At 43.6% G+C, this 23,046-nt stretch overlaps 4 protein-coding genes across 4 annotated transcripts; all 4 read left to right on the plus strand.

Moving 5' to 3' along the window:
* The first annotated feature begins 2,714 nt into the window (after positions 1-2,714).
* Positions 2,715-5,183, plus strand: LOC311046256 (beta-1,3-galactosyltransferase 2-like). Its single transcript, XM_084058467.1, has one exon. It carries the CDS (start codon positions 2,797-2,799, stop codon positions 3,958-3,960), a length of 1,164 nt encoding a protein of 387 aa, XP_083914593.1. The 5' UTR covers positions 2,715-2,796; the 3' UTR covers positions 3,961-5,183.
* A 2,362-nt stretch (positions 5,184-7,545) lies between these two features.
* Positions 7,546-8,709, plus strand: LOC311044943 (beta-1,3-galactosyltransferase 2-like; the record flags this gene model as incomplete). Its single annotated transcript, XM_084056755.1, has 1 exon — positions 7,546-8,709. One exon carries the CDS (start codon positions 7,546-7,548, stop codon positions 8,707-8,709), a length of 1,164 nt encoding a protein of 387 aa, XP_083912881.1.
* Positions 8,710-13,360: 4,651 nt separating this feature from the next.
* On the plus strand, positions 13,361-14,560 carry LOC311044944 (beta-1,3-galactosyltransferase 2-like; the record flags this gene model as incomplete). The annotated part of the gene is made up of 1 exon (XM_084056756.1): positions 13,361-14,560. One exon carries the CDS (start codon positions 13,361-13,363, stop codon positions 14,522-14,524), a length of 1,164 nt encoding a protein of 387 aa, XP_083912882.1. The 3' UTR covers positions 14,525-14,560.
* A 4,878-nt stretch (positions 14,561-19,438) lies between these two features.
* LOC311044945 (beta-1,3-galactosyltransferase 2-like) lies at positions 19,439-22,488 on the plus strand (the record flags this gene model as incomplete). The annotated part of the gene is made up of 3 exons (XM_084056757.1): positions 19,439-19,477; positions 19,533-20,255; positions 22,474-22,488. The coding sequence occupies 3 exons, from the start codon at positions 19,439-19,441 to the stop codon at positions 22,486-22,488; spliced, it is 777 nt and encodes a 258-aa protein (XP_083912883.1).
* Positions 22,489-23,046: the final 558 nt, after the last annotated feature.

Raw genomic sequence — 23,046 nt, forward strand, 5'->3', positions numbered from 1 at the left:
TTTTGAAAGAAAGTCTTTTTGGGATCTTGTTATTTTTTTATTTTAAAGCCCTTATAATTTCACATTCTGTTTAACTAAGTCTTTAATCTAAATTCAAAATCTTTGCCCTAAGATCTTTTTAGCTGTTTTACCTTTCCTAAAGTTCTTTTTAGGGATTCCCAATTAGGGTTAACCATTTTACCCTTCTTTTGTTTTAAGTGTTTTAGGCATGTTTACAAACTATAAAATAAAATTACCAGTGAACTTTGTGAGAAGTGTTCACTGGGGGCTAGGGTTAGGGATAGGGTTAGTAATGTCGGAAAAATGACATGTCGGAACAATGATATGTAACCTTGCATTTCCATCAAGGCTTGCTTCACCATTGCAACACATTCATCCTCTCTGTCTTGGTGAATGTTCAGCAAATTCAAAGCCTTTCCCAACTCAGACTTTAGTCTATGTTTTGTCCATGTACTGTAAATATCAGCACTTGTCAATCTTGCTGCCAATTTGCGTGTTCCACAAACAACAGAAACAAAGTGCCAATCCTCTAAAATGGTCCCACATAATATCACCACAAAAGTGATCTAACACACTAACACTGGATGGTAATCCTTAAAGCTGATATTTGACAGATTTTAGAGGATGTCCCCTACACATGAGTCAAAACATCTGCTATTTGAAAACAGACGATCGACAAGCCCACAACACGTCACGATGCGACACGTTGTGGGCTTGTAGATCTAATATTAAAAATATATACTTTTATTTATTGTATTATTTTGTATTACTGAAACATTTTAATAACAACAAATCTTGTATAGTGGTCCCTGGTTATAAATATTAATGTGGGGTCCTTGACATTGAAAGGTTTGAGAGCCACTGGTGTATTGGAGTTCATTGTAACGTCCATCTAGGATGAACCCCCGTTCTGTTATCAGCAGTTTCATTAATGATTACTCACCCTCAAACATGGATACAGTTTATTCATCCAGGAAACACAAGAGCAGTTAGCCAGCTCTGTAAGGCCCAGATGTCTTATTTCATACATTATAATATTTACCCAGGGTAGGTTTGCTGAGAACAAGTGCTCTTTCTCAGCAACGTCCTGCACACACACGCACACGCACGCGCACGCACACACACACACACACACACACACACACACACACACACACACACACACACACACACACACACACACACACACACACACACACACACACACACACACCGGGAGCTGCCCAGTACAACCGGTATTATACTCATTATGCAGAATCTCCCATTTCACAAGTTTTCAAATGTATGAAATGTATAACAATCCTTTGAAAATAGAAGATCTACAAGCTCACAATGCATCGCCATGCATGCATTGTGAGCTTGTAGATCGGCTATTTTCAAATGGTCGAAATGTATAAAGGGCTGAAGTGGTTCATGTATGCTTTGTAATAATAATCAAAATCTGCAAAGTAACTAGTAACTAAAGTTTTCAAATAATTGTAATGGAGTAAAAGTACAACATTTGGTTCTGTAGTGGAGTAGAAGTAAAAGTATTGAAAATTGGAAATACTCAAGTAAAGTAAAAATACCTCAAAACTGTACTTAAGTACAGTACTTGAGTAAATGTACTTTATACCACTGTTCATGATAAAGATAAGCCTATCCCATCACTGAATACATGGCAATCACTGGCAAACACTGAAGAAATGCAGGTGGTGGCCAAATACGCACAGGCTTCACTGCTTTGAGCACTACTACTGTACAAGCCACACCAAGGAAAGTGTCAGACATTATTCTGTAGTGTATGTATGTGCCATACAATTCAAAAAATAATAATAGGGGGGCAGTGACTGTTGTTATTTTCCCGGGAAAGTGAGAGATTTCTTTTCGGAATACGCACAGCATTGCACCAAAAGCAATGCGTTTTAATCATGCTGCAAACGGAGAAAAAAAACACAATGATAAAAATCGCACCCTGTCTGCAAAGTGCTGTGCTGCCTCTTGGCAGTGAGATATTCTCACTCATATCTCCTGGTCACGTAATGTTTTTGAATGATTGATTGAATACTTTATTAGAAGTTTACTTTCAACAAACAAACGTTAATTACATAACTTGTCGAGTGATACTGCCTTGATGCCGAGCCGGTCCACCCTATACGCACACTACGAAGGTTGCGTAGGGCCCCGCCTACCCGCCGATCAAAGGGGCCCCCTCTCCGCCCCCTCCCTTCAGCAGAAAATAACGTGCATTACTGCGTTCACATCAGCGCAGGCTGCGCAGCACTGCTTGGCTTGAATGAGACGGCTGCTGCAGGCTGGCTGATTGGCTGTGTGTGCTGTCTGCTCCGCCTCCCCTCCCCTCTCAGTGACAGTGAGAGTGTTTTGGTAACCCTTACCCTAAAACCGAAATAAAGTAACAAAAAAAGTAACTTTATCCGCGGGAAACCCGAAAATGCACTGCGCACGCTGCGTGCACGTGCATGTGTCCGGTATCCTGCGTAGGGCCCCTGTGGAGTCTGAACCGGCACTGCCTTGATGTCATCTTGTTCTCCAAGCTTGCTGCTTGCTTACAAAGGAATCAAACTGAATAAGTCACCACCCATAATAAAGGAGGAGGGTACTTTCACAACTAGCAGAATTTGATCAGCAAATCCTATTTGTTCTCTGGGTGTCACCAGAAAGTACAAAGCACTGGCTCAGAACTGCCGTCACATTACCTCCACGCTTTATGCAGCTGTGAGAAGCTGCTTGCAACTTCCCTGACCAATGTGACTGAGGTCCAAGTGGATTAAAGGTCCCACAGAGCCGCTGGACACCATGCAGTGGAGGACACGATTCTGCCGTCCGCACATCGCTGGACTCCTGTATCTCCTCTCGCTCCTGGGGGTCATGGTCTTTCTGGTCTATCAGGACTGGTTGCCGGGCCTCGCGGGTTCGCCGCGGTGGAGAGAGCTTCCCGTGGGCTTTGGAGGCAGCGGGCAACACTCCACCAGTAAGGCAACAGGAAACCAAAGCCACCAGCAACAGCATAATAACATCAGATTCGGGAAAGATGCAGATGACTCCTCTCCTTGGGGGGAGACAGGTCTGGAGAACTCTCTGACAGCTAAAGCCAGCCAAAGTAAAGAGGGCGACCCAAGTGGCATGCTGTCCCCCGGGCCGTACCCCTACATCATTAACGAGGTGAACAAATGCCCAGAGGGAAAAGCACAACCATTCCTGGTGTTGCTGATAACCACAGAGGCTCGTCAAGTAGAGGCACGGGACGCCATACGGCAGACGTGGGGCAATGAGAGCCTCGCTCCAGGCCTAGGAATCATCCGGCTGTTCCTGCTGGGGAAGATTAAAGGCGAGCTGGGACGCCTACATCAGATGTACTTGGAGTCCGAGAGCCAGAGGCACCACGATATCGTTCAGCAGGACTTCTTGGATACCTACAACAACCTGACTATAAAGACACTGATGGGGATGAACTGGGTGGCCATGCATTGTCCACAGGCCAGCTATGCAATGAAAACTGACAGTGACATGTTTGTCAACACCAATTACCTCATCCACAAGCTGCTCAGACCCGAACTGAATCCCATGAAGAACTACTTCACAGGATTTGTCTTGAGCAGCGAATTACCGATCCGAGACAAAAACAGTAAGTGGTACGTGTCCCCGGAGCAGTACCCGGGTGAGAAGTACCCCACCTTCTGCTCCGGGACGGGTTACGTGTTCTCCGGAGACTTGGCGGCGAAAATCTACCGAGCCTCTCTGAGCATTCGCCTCCTGCATTTGGAGGATGTGTACGTGGGGATCTGCCTGGCTGAGCTACGGATCGAGCCCACACTGCCGCCCGAGTCCCTGTTCTACCGCTGGCGAGTGGAATACTCCAGCTGCAAGTACAGCAACCTGATCACGTCCCACTGGGTTCAACCCAGTGAGCTGCTCAAGTACTGGCACGATCTGCAGAACAACACCTGTATCAACACCTAGGACTATATTGTCATTAATCACATTTCTGTGATTCTATTATTTATTTTTGTGTATTTTTTTCTTATTGCATTTGATTTAGTCTTTTTTTGTCCTCTTTATTATTATTACTTTTTGCATTGCATCTGCTGCACGTATATTCCTTGTAATTGGTCGTTATCTGGGCGTTCATAGTCACTTTTAATTTTCATGTAATTTCCCTTTAATTGGAGAATTGTTCTCTTTTTTTTGACAGTTGGCTTTACTGCCCCTTTTTTCTTTCCCGGATCTATAAGATCTCAGCAAGGCATTATAATACTACCCAGCCTGAGCTTGTAGATCTGGTGTGTGTGACGGTGGTTAATCACTAGGCTACTTCTCCAAAGTGAGTGACCCGCACAGCCACAGTAAAGGGAGCGACAACGATCTACTACCCAAATATAACTGGAAGGAAGAAGAAAACTTCCTTCACATGCGTTACCAAGGATTCTAATGAAGGCTCTGTTAAATTTAGTGTAGCATAGTTGTTCTCATTTTCTTTTACATTTCAAGGATCCCATAACTCTAGTAGTGTAGAAATGGAATCAAATGGTCCATTTTATTCCATTTGTACACTCTCAGAGTTACACACCCATAAGGGGCCATTTGGAACTCCCTCATAGAACCATGAGGGTCCCTAGACCCATAGGTGTGGCAGAGTGTTTCCAGTGAGCCAACATGCACAATATCAGTTTGACGAGAATGGCCGTCAGCGCTGCTCAATGTCGCTTGTTAATTCATTTGCTCAAGGTGTGTAAGCTCAGAAGCTCATTTAAGTGGGCATACTCCTTATTCACATCGGGTCACGTGACGTCTGTTTACTTCCGGCATTAGCATTGCTAGCATTCTCAACCAAATATATTAAAGGCAATTTCCAAATGTTTAAATGTAAAAGACCAATAACATATCAAGAAAACAAGATAATAATACAGCACACAGTATTAGAATTAACTTTACCTTTCGAAATAATACGTTGTTGGCTTGTGTCTGATGAGCTGTATGGGGTGCATTTCTCCTTTCCGACATGTCGCCTTTCCGACGTTGACGAACCCTATACCTAACCCTAACCCTAACCCTAACCGCACGCGGAAGCCACTAGTCGGAGTGGTGAGATGTCGGAATGGAGAGTGAACACCAGCTGTATGATATCTCTATGGAGAAAATCCACGGATCCCCTTCAAACGCAAAACCGGAAGTAAATAGACGTCACGTGACCCTATATGGGTAAGGCTTATTGGGCAACAGTCTAACCTCCGCAACCATTTGGGATCTTGTTATTTTTTTATTTTAAAGCGCTTATAATTTCACATTCTGTTTAACTAAGTCTATAATCTAAATTCAAAATCTTTGCCCTAAGTTCTTTTTAGCTGTTTTACCTTTCCTAAAGTTTTTTTTAGGGATTCCCAATTAGGGTTAACCATTTTACCGTTCTTTTAAGTTTATGTTTTAGGCATGTTTACAAACTATAAAATAAAATTACCAGTGAACTTTGTGAGAAGTGTTCACTGGGGGCTAGGGTTAGGGATAGGGTTAGTAATGTCGGAAAAATGACATGTCGGAACAATGATATGTAACCTTGCATTTCCATCAAGGCTTGCTTCACCATTGCAATACATTTATCCTCTCTCTCTGTCTTGGTGAATATTCAGCAAATCCAAAGCCTTTCCCAACTCAGACTGTAGTCTATCTTTTGTGCATGTACTGTAAATATCAGCACTTGTCAATCACACTTGCGTGTTCCACAAACAACGGAAACGAAGTGCCAATCCTCTAAAATGGTCCCACATGATATCACCACAAAAGTGATCTAACACACTAACACTGGATGGTAATCCTTAAAGCTGATATTTGACAGATTTTAGAGGATGTCCCCTACACATGAGTCAAAACATCTGCTATTTGAAAACAGACGATCGACAAGCCCACAACACGTCACGATGCGACACGTTGTGGGCTAAAATATATACTTTTATGTATTGTATTATTTTGTATTACTGAAACATTTTAACAACAACAAATCTTGTGTAGTGGTCGCTGGTTATAAGTATTAATGTGGGGTCCTTGACATGGAAAGGTTTGAGAACCACTGGTGTATTGGAGTTCATTGTAACGTCCATCTAGGATGAACCCCCGTTCTGTTATCAGCAGTTTCATTAATGATTACTCAGCCTCAAACATGGATACAGTTTATTCATCCAGGAAACACAAGAGCAGTTAGCCAGCTCTGTAAGGCCCAGATGTCTTATTTCATACATTATAATATTTACCCAGGGTAGGTATGCTGAGAACAAGTGCTCTTTCTCAGCAACGTCCTGCACACACACGCATGCACACACACACACACACACACACACACACACACACACACACACACACACACACACACACACACACACACACACACGGGAGCTGCCCAGTACAACCGGTATTATACTCATTATGCAGAATCTCCCATTTCACAAGTTTTCAAATGTATGAAATGTATAAAAATCCTTTGAAAATAGAAGATCTACAAGCTCACAATGCATCGCGATGCATGCATTGTGAGCTTGTAGATCGGCTATTTTCAAATGGCCGAAATGTATAAAGGGCTGAAGTGGTTCATGAATGTTTTGTAATAATAATCAAAATCTGCGAAGTAACTAGTAACTTACAGTACTTGAGTAAATGTACTTTACACCACTGTTCATGACAAAGATAAGCCTATCCCATCGCTGAATACATGGCAATCACTGGCAAACACTGAAGAAATGCAGGTGGTGGCCAAATACGCACAGGCTTCACTGCTTTGAGCACTACTACTGTACAAGCCACACCAAGGAAAGTGTCAGACATTATTCTGTAGTGTATGTATGTGCCATATAATTTAATCTTTTCGGAATACGCACAGCATTGCACACCAAAACCAATGCGTTTTAATCATGCTGCAAACAGAGAAAAAAAACACAATGATAAAAATCGCATCCTGTCTGCAAAGGCCTTTAAGTGCTGTGCTGCCTCTTGGCATTCAAAGAGGGATCTATCTACCTATTTCTATTCTCACTCATATCTCCTGGTCACGTAATGTTTTAGAATGATTGATTGAATACTTTATTAGAAGTTTACAGAAAAAAAGCACATGAAAGTACAGTTCAATACAAGGTCAGCTAATAGGAATTAAAAACCCCAAGAAAGCCGTTGGGCTTGTTTCCATTGGGGTGTGACCACTGACCAATACTTTCTACTTTCTATTAACAAATGTTATTTACATAACTTGTCGAGTGATACTGTGATCATCTTGTTCTTCAAGCTTGCTGCTTGCTTACAAAGGAATCAAACTGAATAAGTCACCACCCATAATAAAGGAGGAGGGTACTTTCACAACTAGCAGAATTTGATCAGCAAATCCTATTTGTTCTCTGGGTGTCACCAGAAAGTACAAAGCACTGGCTCTGAGGGTCCCTCGGCAGAACTGCCGTCACATTACCTCCACACTTAATGCAGCTGTGAGAAGCTGCATGCTTGCAACTTCCCTGACCAATGTGACTGAGGTCCAAGTGCATTAAAGGTCCCACAGAGCCGCTGGACACCATGCAGTGGAGGACACGATTCTGCCGTCCGCACATCGCTGGACTCCTGTATCTCCTCTCGCTCCTGGGGGTCATGGTCCTTCTGGTCTATCAGGACTGGTTGCCGGGCCTCGCGGGTTCGCCGCGGTGGAGAGAGCTTCCCGTGGGCTTTGGAGGCAGCGGGCAACACTCCACCAGTAAGGCAACAGGAAACCAAAGCCACCAGCAACAGCATAATAACATCAGATTCGGGAAAGATGCAGATGACTCCTCTCCTCGGGGGGAGACAGGTCTGGAGAACTCTCTGACAGCTAAAGCCAGCCAAAGTAAAGAGGGCGACCCAAGTGGCATGCTGTCCCCCGGGCCGTACCCCTACATCATTAACGAGGTGAACAAATGCCCAGAGGGAAAAGCACAACCATTCCTGGTGTTGCTGATAACCACAGAGGCTCGTCAAGTAGAGGCACGGGACGCCATACGGCAGACGTGGGGCAATGAGAGCCTCGCTCCAGGCCTAGGAATCATCCGGCTGTTCCTGCAGGGGAAGATTAAAGGCGAGCTGGGACGCCTACATCAGATGAACTTGGAGTCCGAGAGCCAGAGGCACCACGATATCGTTCAGCAGGACTTCTTGGATACCTACAACAACCTGACTATAAAGACACTGATGGGGATGAACTGGGTGGCCATGCATTGTCCACAGGCCAGCTATGTAATGAAAACTGACAGTGACATGTTTGTCAACACCAATTACCTCATCCACAAGCTGCTCAGACCCGAACTGAATCCCAAGAAGAACTACTTCACAGGATTTGTCTTGAGCAGCGAATTACCGATCCGAGACAAAAACAGTAAGTGGTACGTGTCCCCGGAGCAGTACCCGGGTGAGAAGTACCCCACCTTCTGCTCCGGGACGGGTTACGTGTTCTCCGGAGACTTGGCGGCGAAAATCTACCGAGCCTCTCTGAGCATTCGCCTCCTGCATTTGGAGGATGTGTACGTGGGGATCTGCCTGGCTGAGCTACGGATCGAGCCCACACTGCCGCCCGAGTCCCTGTTCTACCGCTGGCGAGTGGAATACTCCAGCTGCAAGTACAGCAACCTGATCACGTCCCACTGGGTTCAACCCAGTGAGCTGCTCAAGTACTGGCACGATCTGCAGAACAGCACCTGTATCAACACCTAGGACTATATTGTCATTAATCACATTTCTGTGATTCTATTATTTATTTTTGTGTCTTTTTTTCTTATTGCATTTGATTTAGTCTTTTTTGTCCTCTTTATTATTATTACTTTTTGCATTGCATCTGCTGCACGTATATTCCTTGTAATTGGTCGTTATCTGGGCGTTCATAGTCACTTTTAATTTTCATGTAATTTCCCTTTAATTGGAGAATTGTTCTCTTTTTTTTTGACAGTTGGCTTTACTGCCCCTTTTTTCTTTCCCAGATCTATAAGATCTCAGCAAGGCATTATAATACTACCCAGCCTGAGCTTGTAGATCTGGTGTGTGTGACGGTGGTTAATCACTAGGCTACTTCTCCAAAGTGAGTGACCCGCACAGACACAGTAAAGGGAGCGACAACGATCTACTACCCAAATATAACTGGAAGGAAGAAGAAAACTTATTTCACATGCATTACCAAGGATTCTAATGAAGGCTCTGTTAAATTTAGTGTAGCATAGTTGTTCTCATTTTCTTTTACATTTCAAGGACCCCATAACTCTAGTAGTGTAGAAATGGAATCAAATGGTCCATTTTATTCCATTTGTACACTCTCAGAGTTACACACCCATAAGGGGCCATTTGGAACTCCCTCATAGAACCATGAGGGTCCCTAGACCCATAGGTGTGGCAGAGTGTTTCCAGTGAGCCAACATGCACAATATCAGTTTGACGAGAATGGCCGTCAGCGCTGCTTAATGTCGCTTGTTAATTCATTTGCTCAAGGTGTGTAAGCTCAGAAGCTCATTTAAGTGGGCATACTCCTTATTCACATCGGGTCACGTGACGTCTGTTTACTTCCGGCATTAGCATTGCTAGCATTCTCAACCAAATATATTAAAGGCAATTTCCAAATGTTTAAATGTAAAAGACCAATAACATATCAAGAAAACAAGATAATAATACAGCACACAGTATTAGAATTAACTTTACCTTTCGAAATAATACGTTGTTGGCTTGTGTCTGATGAGCTGTATGATATCTCTATGGAGAAAATCCACGGATCCCCTTCAAACGCAAAACCGGAAGTAAATAGACGTCACGTGACCCGATATGGGTAAGGCTTATTGGGCAACAGTCTAACCTCCGCAACCATTTTGGTTGACAAAGACAGCAGTAGTTGAGCCCTGTTTAGTTGCTACTGAGCATGCTAATGAGTGCTAAGTGCTAACAACAAATGTATGCTAACACACACATACACACACACGCTCACAGAGAGAAACAGTTGGTCGCGTTTGATCGGGGCAAAAAAAAGCAACCTTGTATTATATGACTTGTCATTTCTTGTTTTTAAACAACACACAGACGTAAAGGGTGTTCAATGGTGTTGATTTATGAAAAAGAATAAGAAAAAATTACAAATTTAGTTAGGTGGTTTCTGCCCGACAGCGACGATATGTATAACTGTCACAATGCCTCACTGTATCACAATATTCCTCCAGATATTTAAGTATTTCAGTCAGCTTTTCTCTTGATGTTGCCAGGATAACAGTGTCATGCATTTTCATCCCTTGGTTTTCCAAGTCTCATAACTTTAGCAGGCACAACACCAGGGCGCTGTATTTCCACCAATTAATGGAAGACACCAATGTCTTCTATGTCGGCTGCTTCCTCTTCCCAGCGTTTATCTCCAGTTTTCTCTGGCACTCCTGTGAAGATGAGGTTTCTCTCTCTGTCTTTGTTTTCCAAATGTTCAAGTGCACGTTGCTGTTGGGCCGCAGCTGTCTTTACCATGCTATACTGCTCTGTCACAGTGGCCAGGGGTCTTATACTCTTACTTTCTGCACTTGTTTCAGAAATCTGTTGCTTGAAGAATTCATTCTGAGCTTTGAGGTCTCGGACTTCCTTGACAAGAGTCTCTTGTTTTGCTTTAAACTCTTGCATTTGGGAACCGCCTTCCATTTCAACATACCGCCACTCCGACTACGTGGCTTCCGCGTGCGGTTAGGGTTAGGAAATGGTTTGGGGTGGACTTCAGTGCTAAGCCTTTTTAGAAAGGGCGTCCTTTAAGAAAAAGGCAGAGCAAGGAATTTTTGCTCTCGCCATCTTGTTTTTGAAAGAAAGTATTTTTGGGATCTTGTAATTTTTTAATTTTAAAGCCCTTATAATTTCACATTCTGTTTAACTAAGTCTTTAATCTAAATTCAAAATCTTTGCCCTAAGTTCTTTTTAGCTGTTTTACCTTTCCTAAAGTTTTTTTTAGGGATTCCCAATTAGGGTTAACCATTGTACCCTTCTTTTGTTTTAAGTGTTTTAGGCATGTTTACAAACTATAAAATAAAATTACCAGTGAACTTTGTGAGAAGTGTTCACTGGGGGCTAGGGTTAGGGATAGGGTTAGTAATGTCGGAAAAATGTCATGTCGGAACAATGATATGTAACCTTGCATTTCCATCAAGGCTTGCTTCACCATTGCAACACATTCATCCTCTCTGTCTTGGTGAATGTTCAGCAAATCCAAAGCCTTTCCCAACTCAGACTGTAGTCTATCTTTTGTCCATGTACTGTAAATATCAGCACTTGTCAATCTTGCTGCCAATTTGCGTGTTCCACAAACAACAGAAACAAAGTGCCAATCCTCTAAAATTGTCCCACATGATATCACCACAAAAGTGATCTAACACACTAACACTGTAATCCTTAAAGCTGATATTTGACAGATTTTAGAGGATGTCCCCTACACATGAGTCAAAACATCTGCTATTTGAAAACAGACGATCGACAAGCCCACAACACGTCACGATGCGACACGTTGTGGGCTTGTAGATCTAATATTAAAAATATATACTTTTATTTATTGTATTATTTTGTATTACTGAAACATTTTAATGTTCATGGGGGCGGCCATAGCTGAATGGTTAGTGAACCCGCCTAGGGAGCCAGAGGCCCTGGTTGCCCCCGGTTCGATTCCTGGCCAGGTCAGCATATGTGTCGATGAAATGAAATTTGTCCCTGAGCAAGACTCTTAACCCCTAATTGCTCACAGGTTCTCATTGGAAACAAGACCGCAAGGACTTTCATGAACGACCTGTTAAAAGGAATTATCCTTAATAACAACAAATCTTGTATAGTGGTCCCTGGTTATAAATATTAATGTGGGGTCCTTGACATGGAAAGGTTTGAGAACCACTGGTGTATTGGAGTTCATTGTAACGTCCATCTAGGATGAACCCCCGTTCTGTTATCAGCAGTTTCATTAATGATTACTCACCCTCAAATATGGATACAGTTTATTCATCCAGGAAACACAAGAGCAGTTAGCCAGCTTGTCTTATTTCATACATTATAATATTTACCCAGGGTAGGTATGCTGAGAACAAGTGCTCATTCTCAGCAACGTCCTGCACACACAAACACACACACACACACACACACACACACACACACACACACACACACACACACACACACACACACACACACACACACACACACACACACCCGGGAGCTGCCCAGTACAACCGGTATTATACTCATTATGCAGAATGTCCCATTTCACAAGTTTTCAAATGTATGAAATGTATAAAAATCCTTTCAAAATAGAAGATCTACAAGCTCACAATGCATCGCCATGCATGCATTGTGAGCTTGTAGATCGGCTATTTTCAAATGGCCGAAATGTATAAAGGGCTGAAGTGGTTCATGAATGTTTTGTAATAATAATCAAAATCTGCAAAGTAACTAGTAACTTACAGTACTTGAGTAAATGTACTTTACACCACTGTTCATGACAAAGATAAGCCTATCCCATCGCTGAATACGTGGCAATCACTGGCAAACACTGAAGAAATGCAGGTGGTGGCCAAATACGCACAGGCTTCACTGCTTTGAGCACTACTACTGTACAAGCCACACCAAGGAAAGTGTCAGACATTATTCTGTAGTGTATGTATGTGCCATACAATTTAATCTTTTCGGAATACGCACAGCATTGCACACCAAAACCAATGCGTTTTAATCATGCTGCAAACGGAGAAAAAAACACAACGATAGAAAATCGCACCCTGTCTGCAAAGGTCTTTAACTGCTGTGCTGCCTCTTGGCATTCAAAGAGGGATCTATCTACCTATTTCTATTCTCACTCATATCTCCTGGTCACGTAATGTTTTTGAATGATTGATTGAATACTTTATTTGAAGTTTACAGAAAAAAGCACATGAAAGTACAGTTCAATACAAGGTCAGCTAATAGGAATAAAAAAAAAACAAGAAAGCCGTTGGGCTTGTTTCCATTGGGGTGTGACCACTGACCAATACTTTCTACTTTCTATTAACAAACGTTATTTACATAACTTGTCGAGTGATACTGCCTTGATGTCATCTTGTTCTCCAAGCTTGCTGCTTGCATACAAAGGAATCAAACTGACTATAAGTCACCACCCATAATAAAGGAGGAGGGTACTTTCACAACTGGCAGAATTTGATCAGCAAATCCTATTTGTTCTCTGGCTGTCACCAGGAAGCACAAAGCACTGGCTCTGAGGGTCCCTCGGCAGAACTGCCGTCACATTACCTCCACGCTTTATGCAGCTGTGAGAAGCTGCTTGCAACTTCCCTGACCAATGTGACTGAGGTCCAAGTGGATTAAAGGTCCCACAGAGCCGCTGGACACCATGCAGTGGAGGACACGATTCTGCCGTCCACACATCGCTGGACTCCTGTATCTCCTCTCGCTCCTGGGGGTCATGGTCTTTCTGGTCTATCAGGACTGGTTGCCGGGCCTCGCGGGTTCGCCGCGGTGGAGAGAGCTTCCCGTGGGCTTTGGAGGCAGCGGGCAACACTCCACCAGTAAGGCAACAGGAAACCAAAGCCACCAGCAACAGCATAATAACATCAGATTCGGGAAAGATGCAGATGACTCCTCTCCTTGGGGGGAGACAGGTCTGGAGAACTCTCTGACAGCTAAAGCCAGCCAAAGTAAAGAGGGCGACCCAAGTGGCATGCTGTCCCCCGGGCCGTACCCCTACATCATTAACGAGGTGAACAAATGCCCAGTGGGAAAAGCACAACCATTCCTGGTGTTGCTGATAACCACAGAGGCTCGTCAAGTAGAGGCACGGGACGCCATACGGCAGACGTGGGGCAATGAGAGCCTCGCTCCAGGCCTAGGAATCATCCGGCTGTTCCTGCTGGGGAAGATTAAAGGCGAGCTGGGACGCCTACATCAGATGTACTTGGAGTCCGAGAGCCAGAGGCACCACGATATCGTTCAGCAGGACTTCTTGGATACCTACAACAACCTGACTATAAAGACACTGATGGGGATGAACTGGGTGGCCATGCATTGTCCACAGGCCAGCTATGTAATGAAAACTGACAGTGACATGTTTGTCAACACCAATTACCTCATCCACAAGCTGCTCAGACCCGAACTGAATCCCATGAAGAACTACTTCACAGGATTTGTCTTGAGCAGCGAATTACCGATCCGAGACAAAAACAGTAAGTATTACGTGTCCCCGGAGCAGTACCCGGGTGAGAAGTACCCCACCTTCTGCTCCGGGACGGGTTACGTGTTCTCCGGAGACTTGGCGGCGAAAATCTACCGAGCCTCTCTGAGCATTCGCCTCCTGCATTTGGAGGATGTGTACGTGGGGATCTGCCTGGCTGAGCTACGGATCGAGCCCACACTGCCGCCCGAGTCCCTGTTCTACCGCTGGCGAGTGGAATACTCCAGCTGCAAGTACAGCAACCTGATCACGTCCCACTGGGTTCAACCCAGTGAGCTGCTCAAGTACTGGCACGATCTGCAGAACAGCACCTGTATCAACACCTAGGACTATATTGTCATTAATCACATTTCTGTGATTCTATTATTTATTTTTGTGTATTTTTTTCTTATTGCATTTGATTTAGTCTTTTTTGTTCTCTTTATTATTATTACTTTTTGCATTGCATCTGCTGCACGTATATTCCTTGTAATTGGTCGTTATCTGGGCGTTCATAGTCACCTTTAATTTTCATGTAATTTCCCTTTAATTGGAGAATTGTTCTCTTTCTTTTGACAGTTGGCTTTACTGCCCCTTTTTTATTTCCCAGATCTATAAGATCTCAGCAAGGCATTATAATACTACCCAGGCAGCCTGAGCTTGTAGATCTGGTGTGTGTGTGACGGTGGTTAATCACTAGGCTACTTCTCCAAAGTGAGTGACACCCGCACAGCCACAATAGACGGAGCGACAACGATCTACTAAACCAAATATAGAACAAAATTGGGGAAATTCTCATTCTTCTACTCTGCCACCAAAATGTGGAATGACCTGACACCATCCCTTAAAACATGTGGATCAGTGGATTCTTTCAATACAGGCCTGAAAAACCATCTATCAGTAGACCACAAGGGGAAGTAAACACAATTTTCCCCATAAAAGGAGGTGTCATTCTCTTCTGACATTTTCCCCTTTTTCTCCTTTGTACATAGTGTTTTGTATTTGTTGATGACATGTATTATTGTGTTATTTTTATGCTATGTTGCTGAATTGTGGACATAGGTCCACAATGGAAACAAGTCACCGCAGGACTTTTTGTCTTATCCTTTTGGCCTATGTCCGTCTACCTCATGTTGTTTACATTTCTGACTAATAAAGTATTCAATCAATCAATCAATCAATCAATCAGAAGATTTATTTTGTCCTTCAAGGCCTCTGGACCAAAAATATCTCTTTGTATGTTTGACAAAAATGGTTAACTTTAATGCAGTATCTGCTGAAATTAAATTGTTGCAGTTGCAATTGATGAAATAAAAATAAGGTCTGCATACCGTCAAACATAAGCTGTTTATGGCTAGTTTCAATCATTTGATCACACACAGATCTTTGTCAGGGATTTAAAAAAAGAAAAATTCCTGATCTGTGTGTGATTGAAACTTTGAAACATTAAACAGTGGAGCATTTTCTTTTGCCAGTGTTTGGACCTTATCTTTATTTTATGTTTTGTTGTTTGTCCTGCACCTGGGCACTTGATGCATGCACTACCCTTCCTCTGCAATTGCAATTGAGACACTATTGATTTGATTTTATTTGATTGCATTATTTAAATCTTTTCATTATCATTATTGTATTGTTATCTATTGTATCAAATACATGTGTACTAAAATACATTTGTTTGCAATTCGTCATTCTCTCACCAAGGAAATATTTAATTTCCACAACACAGGCCTGCAGTAGAATTAATAAAGGTTTTTTCTTTTTTATCATCAATTTGTGCAAATTATTTTAGTCTGTACCATCTTCTAAAGACCATCTAGTGGTGATAGTTAATAATAAGGTGAGAGGGCATCAAGTCAGGTGAAAATAATTTGGTTGGTGTTTCTTTGGTTTTTAATTGTAAGTTACAGTCCAGCCAGCTGTCACGTGATTCTGATGGCAGATGGCACTTATGGGTAATGGCAAGGTCGGGTTCTGGTTAAGAGGTTACAAGCACTGCAAATTCTATTTCGACACGAAATGCAGACATTTCTGCATTAGCCCGATGTTAAGCATGAAATGATTGAAGTCCCATGTGTCCATAGATTATTTTTTTTAGCATATTCATTCATTTATGTAGCCTATGTATGTAGGCTATGTAGCCTATGTATTTACTTATTCAATTATGTATTCATTTATAGCCTATTTATTCAGCCTATTTGTTAATGTGTTTATTTATTTATTTGTTCATGTGTTTATTTATTTATTTATAAAGGTACTAATCTCATTGAGACCTGACTGACTCTAGATCTCATTCTCAAGAGAGTCATGGTTCGGACATTAGGCTATATATATCAACATTCATTAATTCTTTTTCATTAGCCTATCTGAAACAAAATGCGTTAAAGCAGCCTGCGAGTAGGCCTACTTGCCACAGTATCTAGAATTCCACATGTCACCAGTTTGCACGTAACGCCTGGAAGTGGGGCATGTGAGGCCTATATATCTTTACAGTTTTTGTTTTTGTTTTTCGCAGCTACACTACTAATTACTACTGTTTAACACTAAGCTGCAGTTTCATCATTGAAGTTATAGGAAACATCACTTCTTCTCACAGATGAGGATTTAACTATAATCCCAGAATTACAGTACATCACATGCATCTATGAAACAGGTCGAGTTGCATATTGAAACAGGTTTGAAATGTCAGAAGCCTCACAGCTAGAAGGTCCTGGGTTCGATTCCCGCCAGGGCGCTGGGGGGCGTGTTCTCTCCTCCACGTCATCGGCGCCCATACCCTAGGTGGGGTTGGTGAAAGGGCCTACTCTGTGTGGAGTTTGCATGTTCTCCCCGTGTCTCCTAGGGTAGTTAATACCCTCACAAAAACATGTAGTAATCCTGGTCACTATACTGCCTCCCCCTGGTCAGCCGGGGCGCCTGATGGAGGAGAAGGGAACTGGTTGGAATAACGTGTTCCTTCCACGCGCTATGTCCAACCAGGGAAACTCCCCCCTGTCGGGTGATAAGAAGCGGCCTGCTTGCTCCTCATGCATTGAAGGAGGCATGAGCTTCAGCTTGGGCTCTCCCTAGGCTGGCAGAGGGTAGGTACTGGTAGTGCCCAGGATTACATAGGCAATTGGCACTGGGTGAAAAAATGTGGGTTACAAAATCGTGGGATAAAAAAAAAAAATAGATAAATAAAAAAGAAATGTCAGAAGCCTCGCCTCTGACGTTTAAAAAATAGTTCGTCCTGCAACGTGTGTGTGTTCCGCCCTCAGATTCATCTTATGGAGGCCATCACCCCTGTCCGCGCACACGCACACACGCACACACACATAAAAACGCTAATAAACAGCTGAGATTTGGTGCAATCGATCAATGTCTGTGTGCAAATTCAGATCAATTGCTCCAGCCACTGAGGAGAACCGGGCAGAACTAATTTTAACCTCACCATGCACTACAGTGCAGAGGTTTCTCAAATTATAGGAGGATATAACTTATACAATCATAGTGGCTGTCTTTTGTTTCCCTGCTATTCTATTGAGCCATTTAGATCATGTGAAAGGTCATGTCTCAACCTAGACACAGGATCTGACACAAATTCAATTTATCCCCTGAGCAAGCAGGGGATAAAGCAGTCTCTATTATCACAATGGTAAAGTATCTATTATCACAATGGTAAAGTCTCTATTATCACAATGGTAAAAATGGCAGCACTTGCACAGGGGGAAGAGGAAAGTTAGAATAGATGGTGGGAATGTTCATTCCCTTAACGTTCCAAGAAATAAAATATATAATATATATTCTATATATATCTATATATATTAAATATATAATAAATATTTCTACCATTCATAGGGCTAATACGGCATAACGGCTATACCGGCGCCTGAGCAGAAGAGGGAGGTGAAGGGGGGGGGGGGGGGGGGGGGGGGGGCACTCACACACACACATCCCTGACAGAACAACAGCAAAACAAAACAAAGCACACAAAAACTTCAACTCAAGTATCACCCTGGATACAAACCATCCTGACATCGGTCAGTCCTAACCATCTAAACTTCCGTTCCCTCTATAATAAATTCAAAAGAAAATCACAAACTCTCACCACAGATCCCTAAGCGACAAGGAGGATTAAGAACAAAAGAGCCAGAAAAAACAAAAACATCAACAACAAAAGTTGAATAGTACATGCTGAATGATTCAACCCAGTCTCATTAGTAAATGAATCAAACCAAAATACAGGAGAAAAAAGTAAAAGCATTGAAGCAAAAGTAAAGTATTGAAACAATACCTTAAATTGTTGAGACGCCCATTATACAAATAGCGCCAAACTAAGCTGGCTCGCAAAAAAAATGTAATAACCGGTGCTTCCACACCTATAACGACGGAAGCGACGCAATGTGAATTCACAAGCCAGCCATCCCCGGCCATACTACGAGCACAGGTCAGGTACCTTTATGCCAAAAGAAAATTATCCTGAAAAGAAAGGGCCTAGTAGGTCCTCAAATATAAACACATTCATGCCACCTATGTTCAAGTGGCAAAAAACCTTCAAACCACAGTAGTCTACCAAAAGTGCTCCTATATATACACACGCGCACACACGCACAGCCACACACAAAAACACCTATTTTCCGTCACCCTGGCGTTTCGGTCCTTGTTGGTGGCCATCCACTTCAGAGGTGCGTGATCTGTGATGAGGGTAAAGGTACGGCCCCACAGATAATAACGGAGGTGGTGTATGGCCCACTTCACCGCCAGACATTCTTTTTCCACCGTGGCGTAATTCTTCTCGTGGTCTAACAGTTTTCTGCTCACATACGTGATCGGGTGCTCCTCGCCATCAAAGACCTGGGCGAGGACTGCCCCCAGCCCAGTGCCTGACGCGTCCGTGTGGAGGACGAAGGGATGGCTGAAATCAGGTAGTCGGTCTCCGTCAGGCCGATGCGGCACTTCTTTGCGTTTGCGGTCAGCCCGGCGCGCCGGAGGTCGTCCAATATGGCGTGGAGGTGCTGCAGGTGGAGGCTCCAGCTCGGGCTGTGGATTACGATGTCGTCGAGGTAGGCTGCTGGATAGGCGCGGTGCGGCCGCAGCACTCGGTCCATCAGCCGCTGGAAGGTGGCTGGCGCGCCATGCACTCCGAACGGCAGCACCGTATATTGAAACAGGCCGTCGGGCGCGGAGAAGGCCGTCTTCGCCTTGGCCCGGTCCGTCAACGGCACCTGCCAGTAGCCCTTGGTCAGGTCGAGGGTGCTGACGAACCGGGCCGGTCCGAGGCGCTTCATGAGCTCGTCCACCCGGGGCATTGGATACGCATCGAAGGTGGAGACGTCGTTTAGCTTTCGAAAGTCATTGCAGAACCGCAGGGACCCATCAGGTTTCGGCACTATTACAATCGGGCTCGACGTGGGGCAATGAGTGCCTCGCTCCAGGCCTAGGAATCATCCGGCTGTTCCTGCTGGGGGCGAGTGAAGGCGAGCTGGGGCGCCGACATCAGAAGACCTTGGAGTCCGAGAGCCAGAGGCACCACGATATCCTTCAGCAGGACTTCTTGGATACGTACAACAACCTGACTATAAAGACACTGATGGGGATGAACTGGGTGGCCATGCATTGTCCACAGGCCAGCTATGTAATGAAAACTGACAGTGACATGTTTGTCAACACCGATTACCTCATCCACAAGCTGCTCAGACCCGAACTGAATCCCATGAAGAACTACTTCACAGGATTTGTCTTGAGCAGCGAATTACCGATCCGAGACAAAAACAGTAAGTGGTACGTGTCCCCGGAGCAGTACCCGGGTGAGAAGTACCCCACCTTCTGCTCCGGGACGGGTTACGTGTTCTCCGGAGACTTGGCGGCGAAAATCTACCGAGCCTCTCTGAGCATTCGCCTCCTGCATTTGGAGGATGTGTACGTGGGGATCTGCCTGGCCGAGCTACGGATCGAGCCCACACTGCCGCCCGAGTCCCTGTTCTACCGCTGGCGAGTGGAATACTCCAGCTGCAAGTACAGCAACCTGATCACGTCCCACTGGGTTCAACCCAGTGAGCTGCTCAAGTACTGGCACGACCTGCAGAACAACCGTTGGTCTTGTGTGCTGATGAAACTGTTTGTTTTCTGTCGTTGTTTTCTGTTGTTGTCCTTGATGTGTGTGTGTGTGGGTGTATGTGTGTGTGTGTGTGTGCGTGCGTGCGTGCGTGCGTGCGTGCGTGTGTGTGTGGTTTTAACAAGTGATATGGACATCAATTATTATTATGACATAATAATAACATTATTTAATAATATTATTTGAATATATTGTAAAGATGCTGTAAGACACGGAAATATAATGATCTATGTATCTATCCATCTAAAAATAACTGGTCTCGGGCTCGGGCAAGGACAAAATGCAAGTTGTGGAAGGGTGCATTTCGCCTTTCCGACATGTCGCCTTTCCGACGTTGACGAACCCTATACCTAACCCTAACCCTAACCCTAACCGCACGCGGAAGCCACTAGTCGGAGTGGCGAGATGTCGGAATGGAAGGAGCACCCCGTTGTGGAAGCTCTCAGATCTGAACCCAGTAAAATCCGTACTTGGCTTTCCGATAACAAACTGTCATTACACCTTGGTAAGACATAATCCATTCTTTTTGGGTCCAAACATTCCCTTAGTAATGTAAATGCAAATGATTTCAAGGTGACAGTTGACAATATGCAGTAGTAATCTCAAGCAAAGAAGAGGTTACCTATTTGGGCTTGACATTATTCTTGATAGGAATAAACAAACACATATATGGATGAACGGAACAGCTGTGGAATTCTCTGTCTGTAGAGCTAAAAATAAGAAACGCTGAGGGCTTCCTCAAACACAAACACCTGCAGCCTGCCCCCTGCGCCTGGCCAGTCGCCATGACAACCACTTGCATTGCATGTAAACAGTTTACAGTGGAATACAAGTGGGTGGGAGAGATTTGTGGATTTTGGGAGGGTTGAGTAAAGACTCATGTGGAAATAAGTCTGCGATGAAACGTGTAATGCTACACTAGTGAGAGTATAGGTTGACAGAAGGGGGCAGAAAATATTCGTAAGACGTAAGGTGCTACGAGGAATGTTGAAGAATCTCCGATTTATAAGACATGGATTGATCAGTGTCGTCTCACACAAACGTTCAGTGAGATGACGCTTTCTCTTTGTGAATTATTTTGATTTAAGTTGTAATCCGTAACTTTTATGTCCTACCCGAGACTAGAACTTGTCTCCCATGTGGGAGAGCAATGAGGATCCCCCAAGGACTCATTCAAGTCAGTCAGAAGAAGGGATTCTTTTTTTTATGCCTTTATTTGACAGGACAGTTGGCTGACAGGAAATGGAGAGAGAGATGGGGAGTGACCAAGTGACACTTGGTACGTTTGGTATTAAAGAGAAGATGTCTTTATTAAAGTCTTTATTTCTTTTATTTTTACAATTAGAATTCAGCTTCCCTTTTATAATGGGGAATCCTTAATGATTTCAGATTATTCCCAATGAACCAGATCAGTGAGCCAAAAGAAGATGATTGCTGATGACTAGCAGCCTATTTGAATTAGTTTTATGGAGGTGGTTGATCAGTATAATACAAAATCCCTGGAAGGTCCTCCTTGATGTGTGTGTGTGTGTGTGTGGTGTGTGTGTGTGTGCGTGCGTGCGTGCGTGCGTGCGTGCGTGCGTTTGTGCGTATGTGTGTGTGTGTGTGGTTTTAACAAGTGATATTATGGACATCAAAAACACCTGAACAGATACATAATTAACAGATGGATAATTGCTGCTGTTGCTGCTGTGTGGCACTTTATTGTTGCAACATTGCTGTCAGGCGTAGAAAACTGTGTAAAAAAAAGTAGTGACCAAATTAGGATCTTTAAGTAAGTGCAAATGTGCAAGTTTTATTTTTGTTTTTTTTTAAAGTAATGATTAGCAGTGTGGTATCAGTTTTGAGAAAATCGGTATTGTATCGAATTTAAAAAATATGTATATCGCACAACACATTTTGGGATGGTTTCATTATAAATTGGGCTCTTGAATTTGAAACAGATTTTGGGCTCTGTTAAAAAACTTCAAACATATTTTACCAGCAAATTAATAGTTTCTAATAATAGATTAATCACATTGTTTATTCATCTCACTCCCGGTGTAAGGACCTTGAGAATCTCCCACTGAAAAACTGTCTTCTTAAAACATATGAGACAGACTTTTCCCTCCATCAGGCTCCCCACGGGGAGAACATGCAAACTCCACACAGAAAGGCCCTTTCGCCTTTTAATAATCTCTGAAACATGTCTCCTTCTTGTTTACAGCTGGAGAAAGAGTGACAGCAAGGGACAACAACAAAAAACACGTAATCTCTCTAGGCTGTTTTGGGCTTCCTATTTAGAAGGACATTCCTATCTATAGAGAACTGGCTTTAACAAGAGCTGTATCAAGTGCAGGGGTTTTCAACCAGTGGTCTGGGGACCACCAGTGGTCCTTGAGGGGGTTCCAGGGGGTCCCCAGACAAATTAATAGTTAGGAACCAAATTGACCCTTATATGTCTGTAACTCTGAGAGTGTACAAATGGAACCAAATGGACCCTAACGGGTCCATTTGGTTCCATTTGTACACTCTCAGAGTTAAATGAACACTGATGATGATACCACAGTATAGATGGGACCCCCAAGAAATCCCTGGCATATCTTTTCAAATGGGGGTCCCTGGGGTAATATGTGTCAATGTGGGGGTCCTTGACGCGAAAAAGGTTGAAAACCACTGCTTTAGTGGAATAGCCTTGTTCTATAAACCGACTGTGCATCTCCCTGCTTTTGGCTTGAAAAAGGCCACATGTTGCTAACCCAGGGGCCGAGCCACCGTTGCTCAGATCCGCACCAAACTC

This window comes from Gymnoscopelus microlampas (genome assembly GCF_963454915.1).
Source record: "Gymnoscopelus microlampas genome assembly, chromosome: 5".
Taxonomy (NCBI): Eukaryota; Metazoa; Chordata; class Actinopteri; order Myctophiformes; family Myctophidae; genus Gymnoscopelus; species Gymnoscopelus microlampas.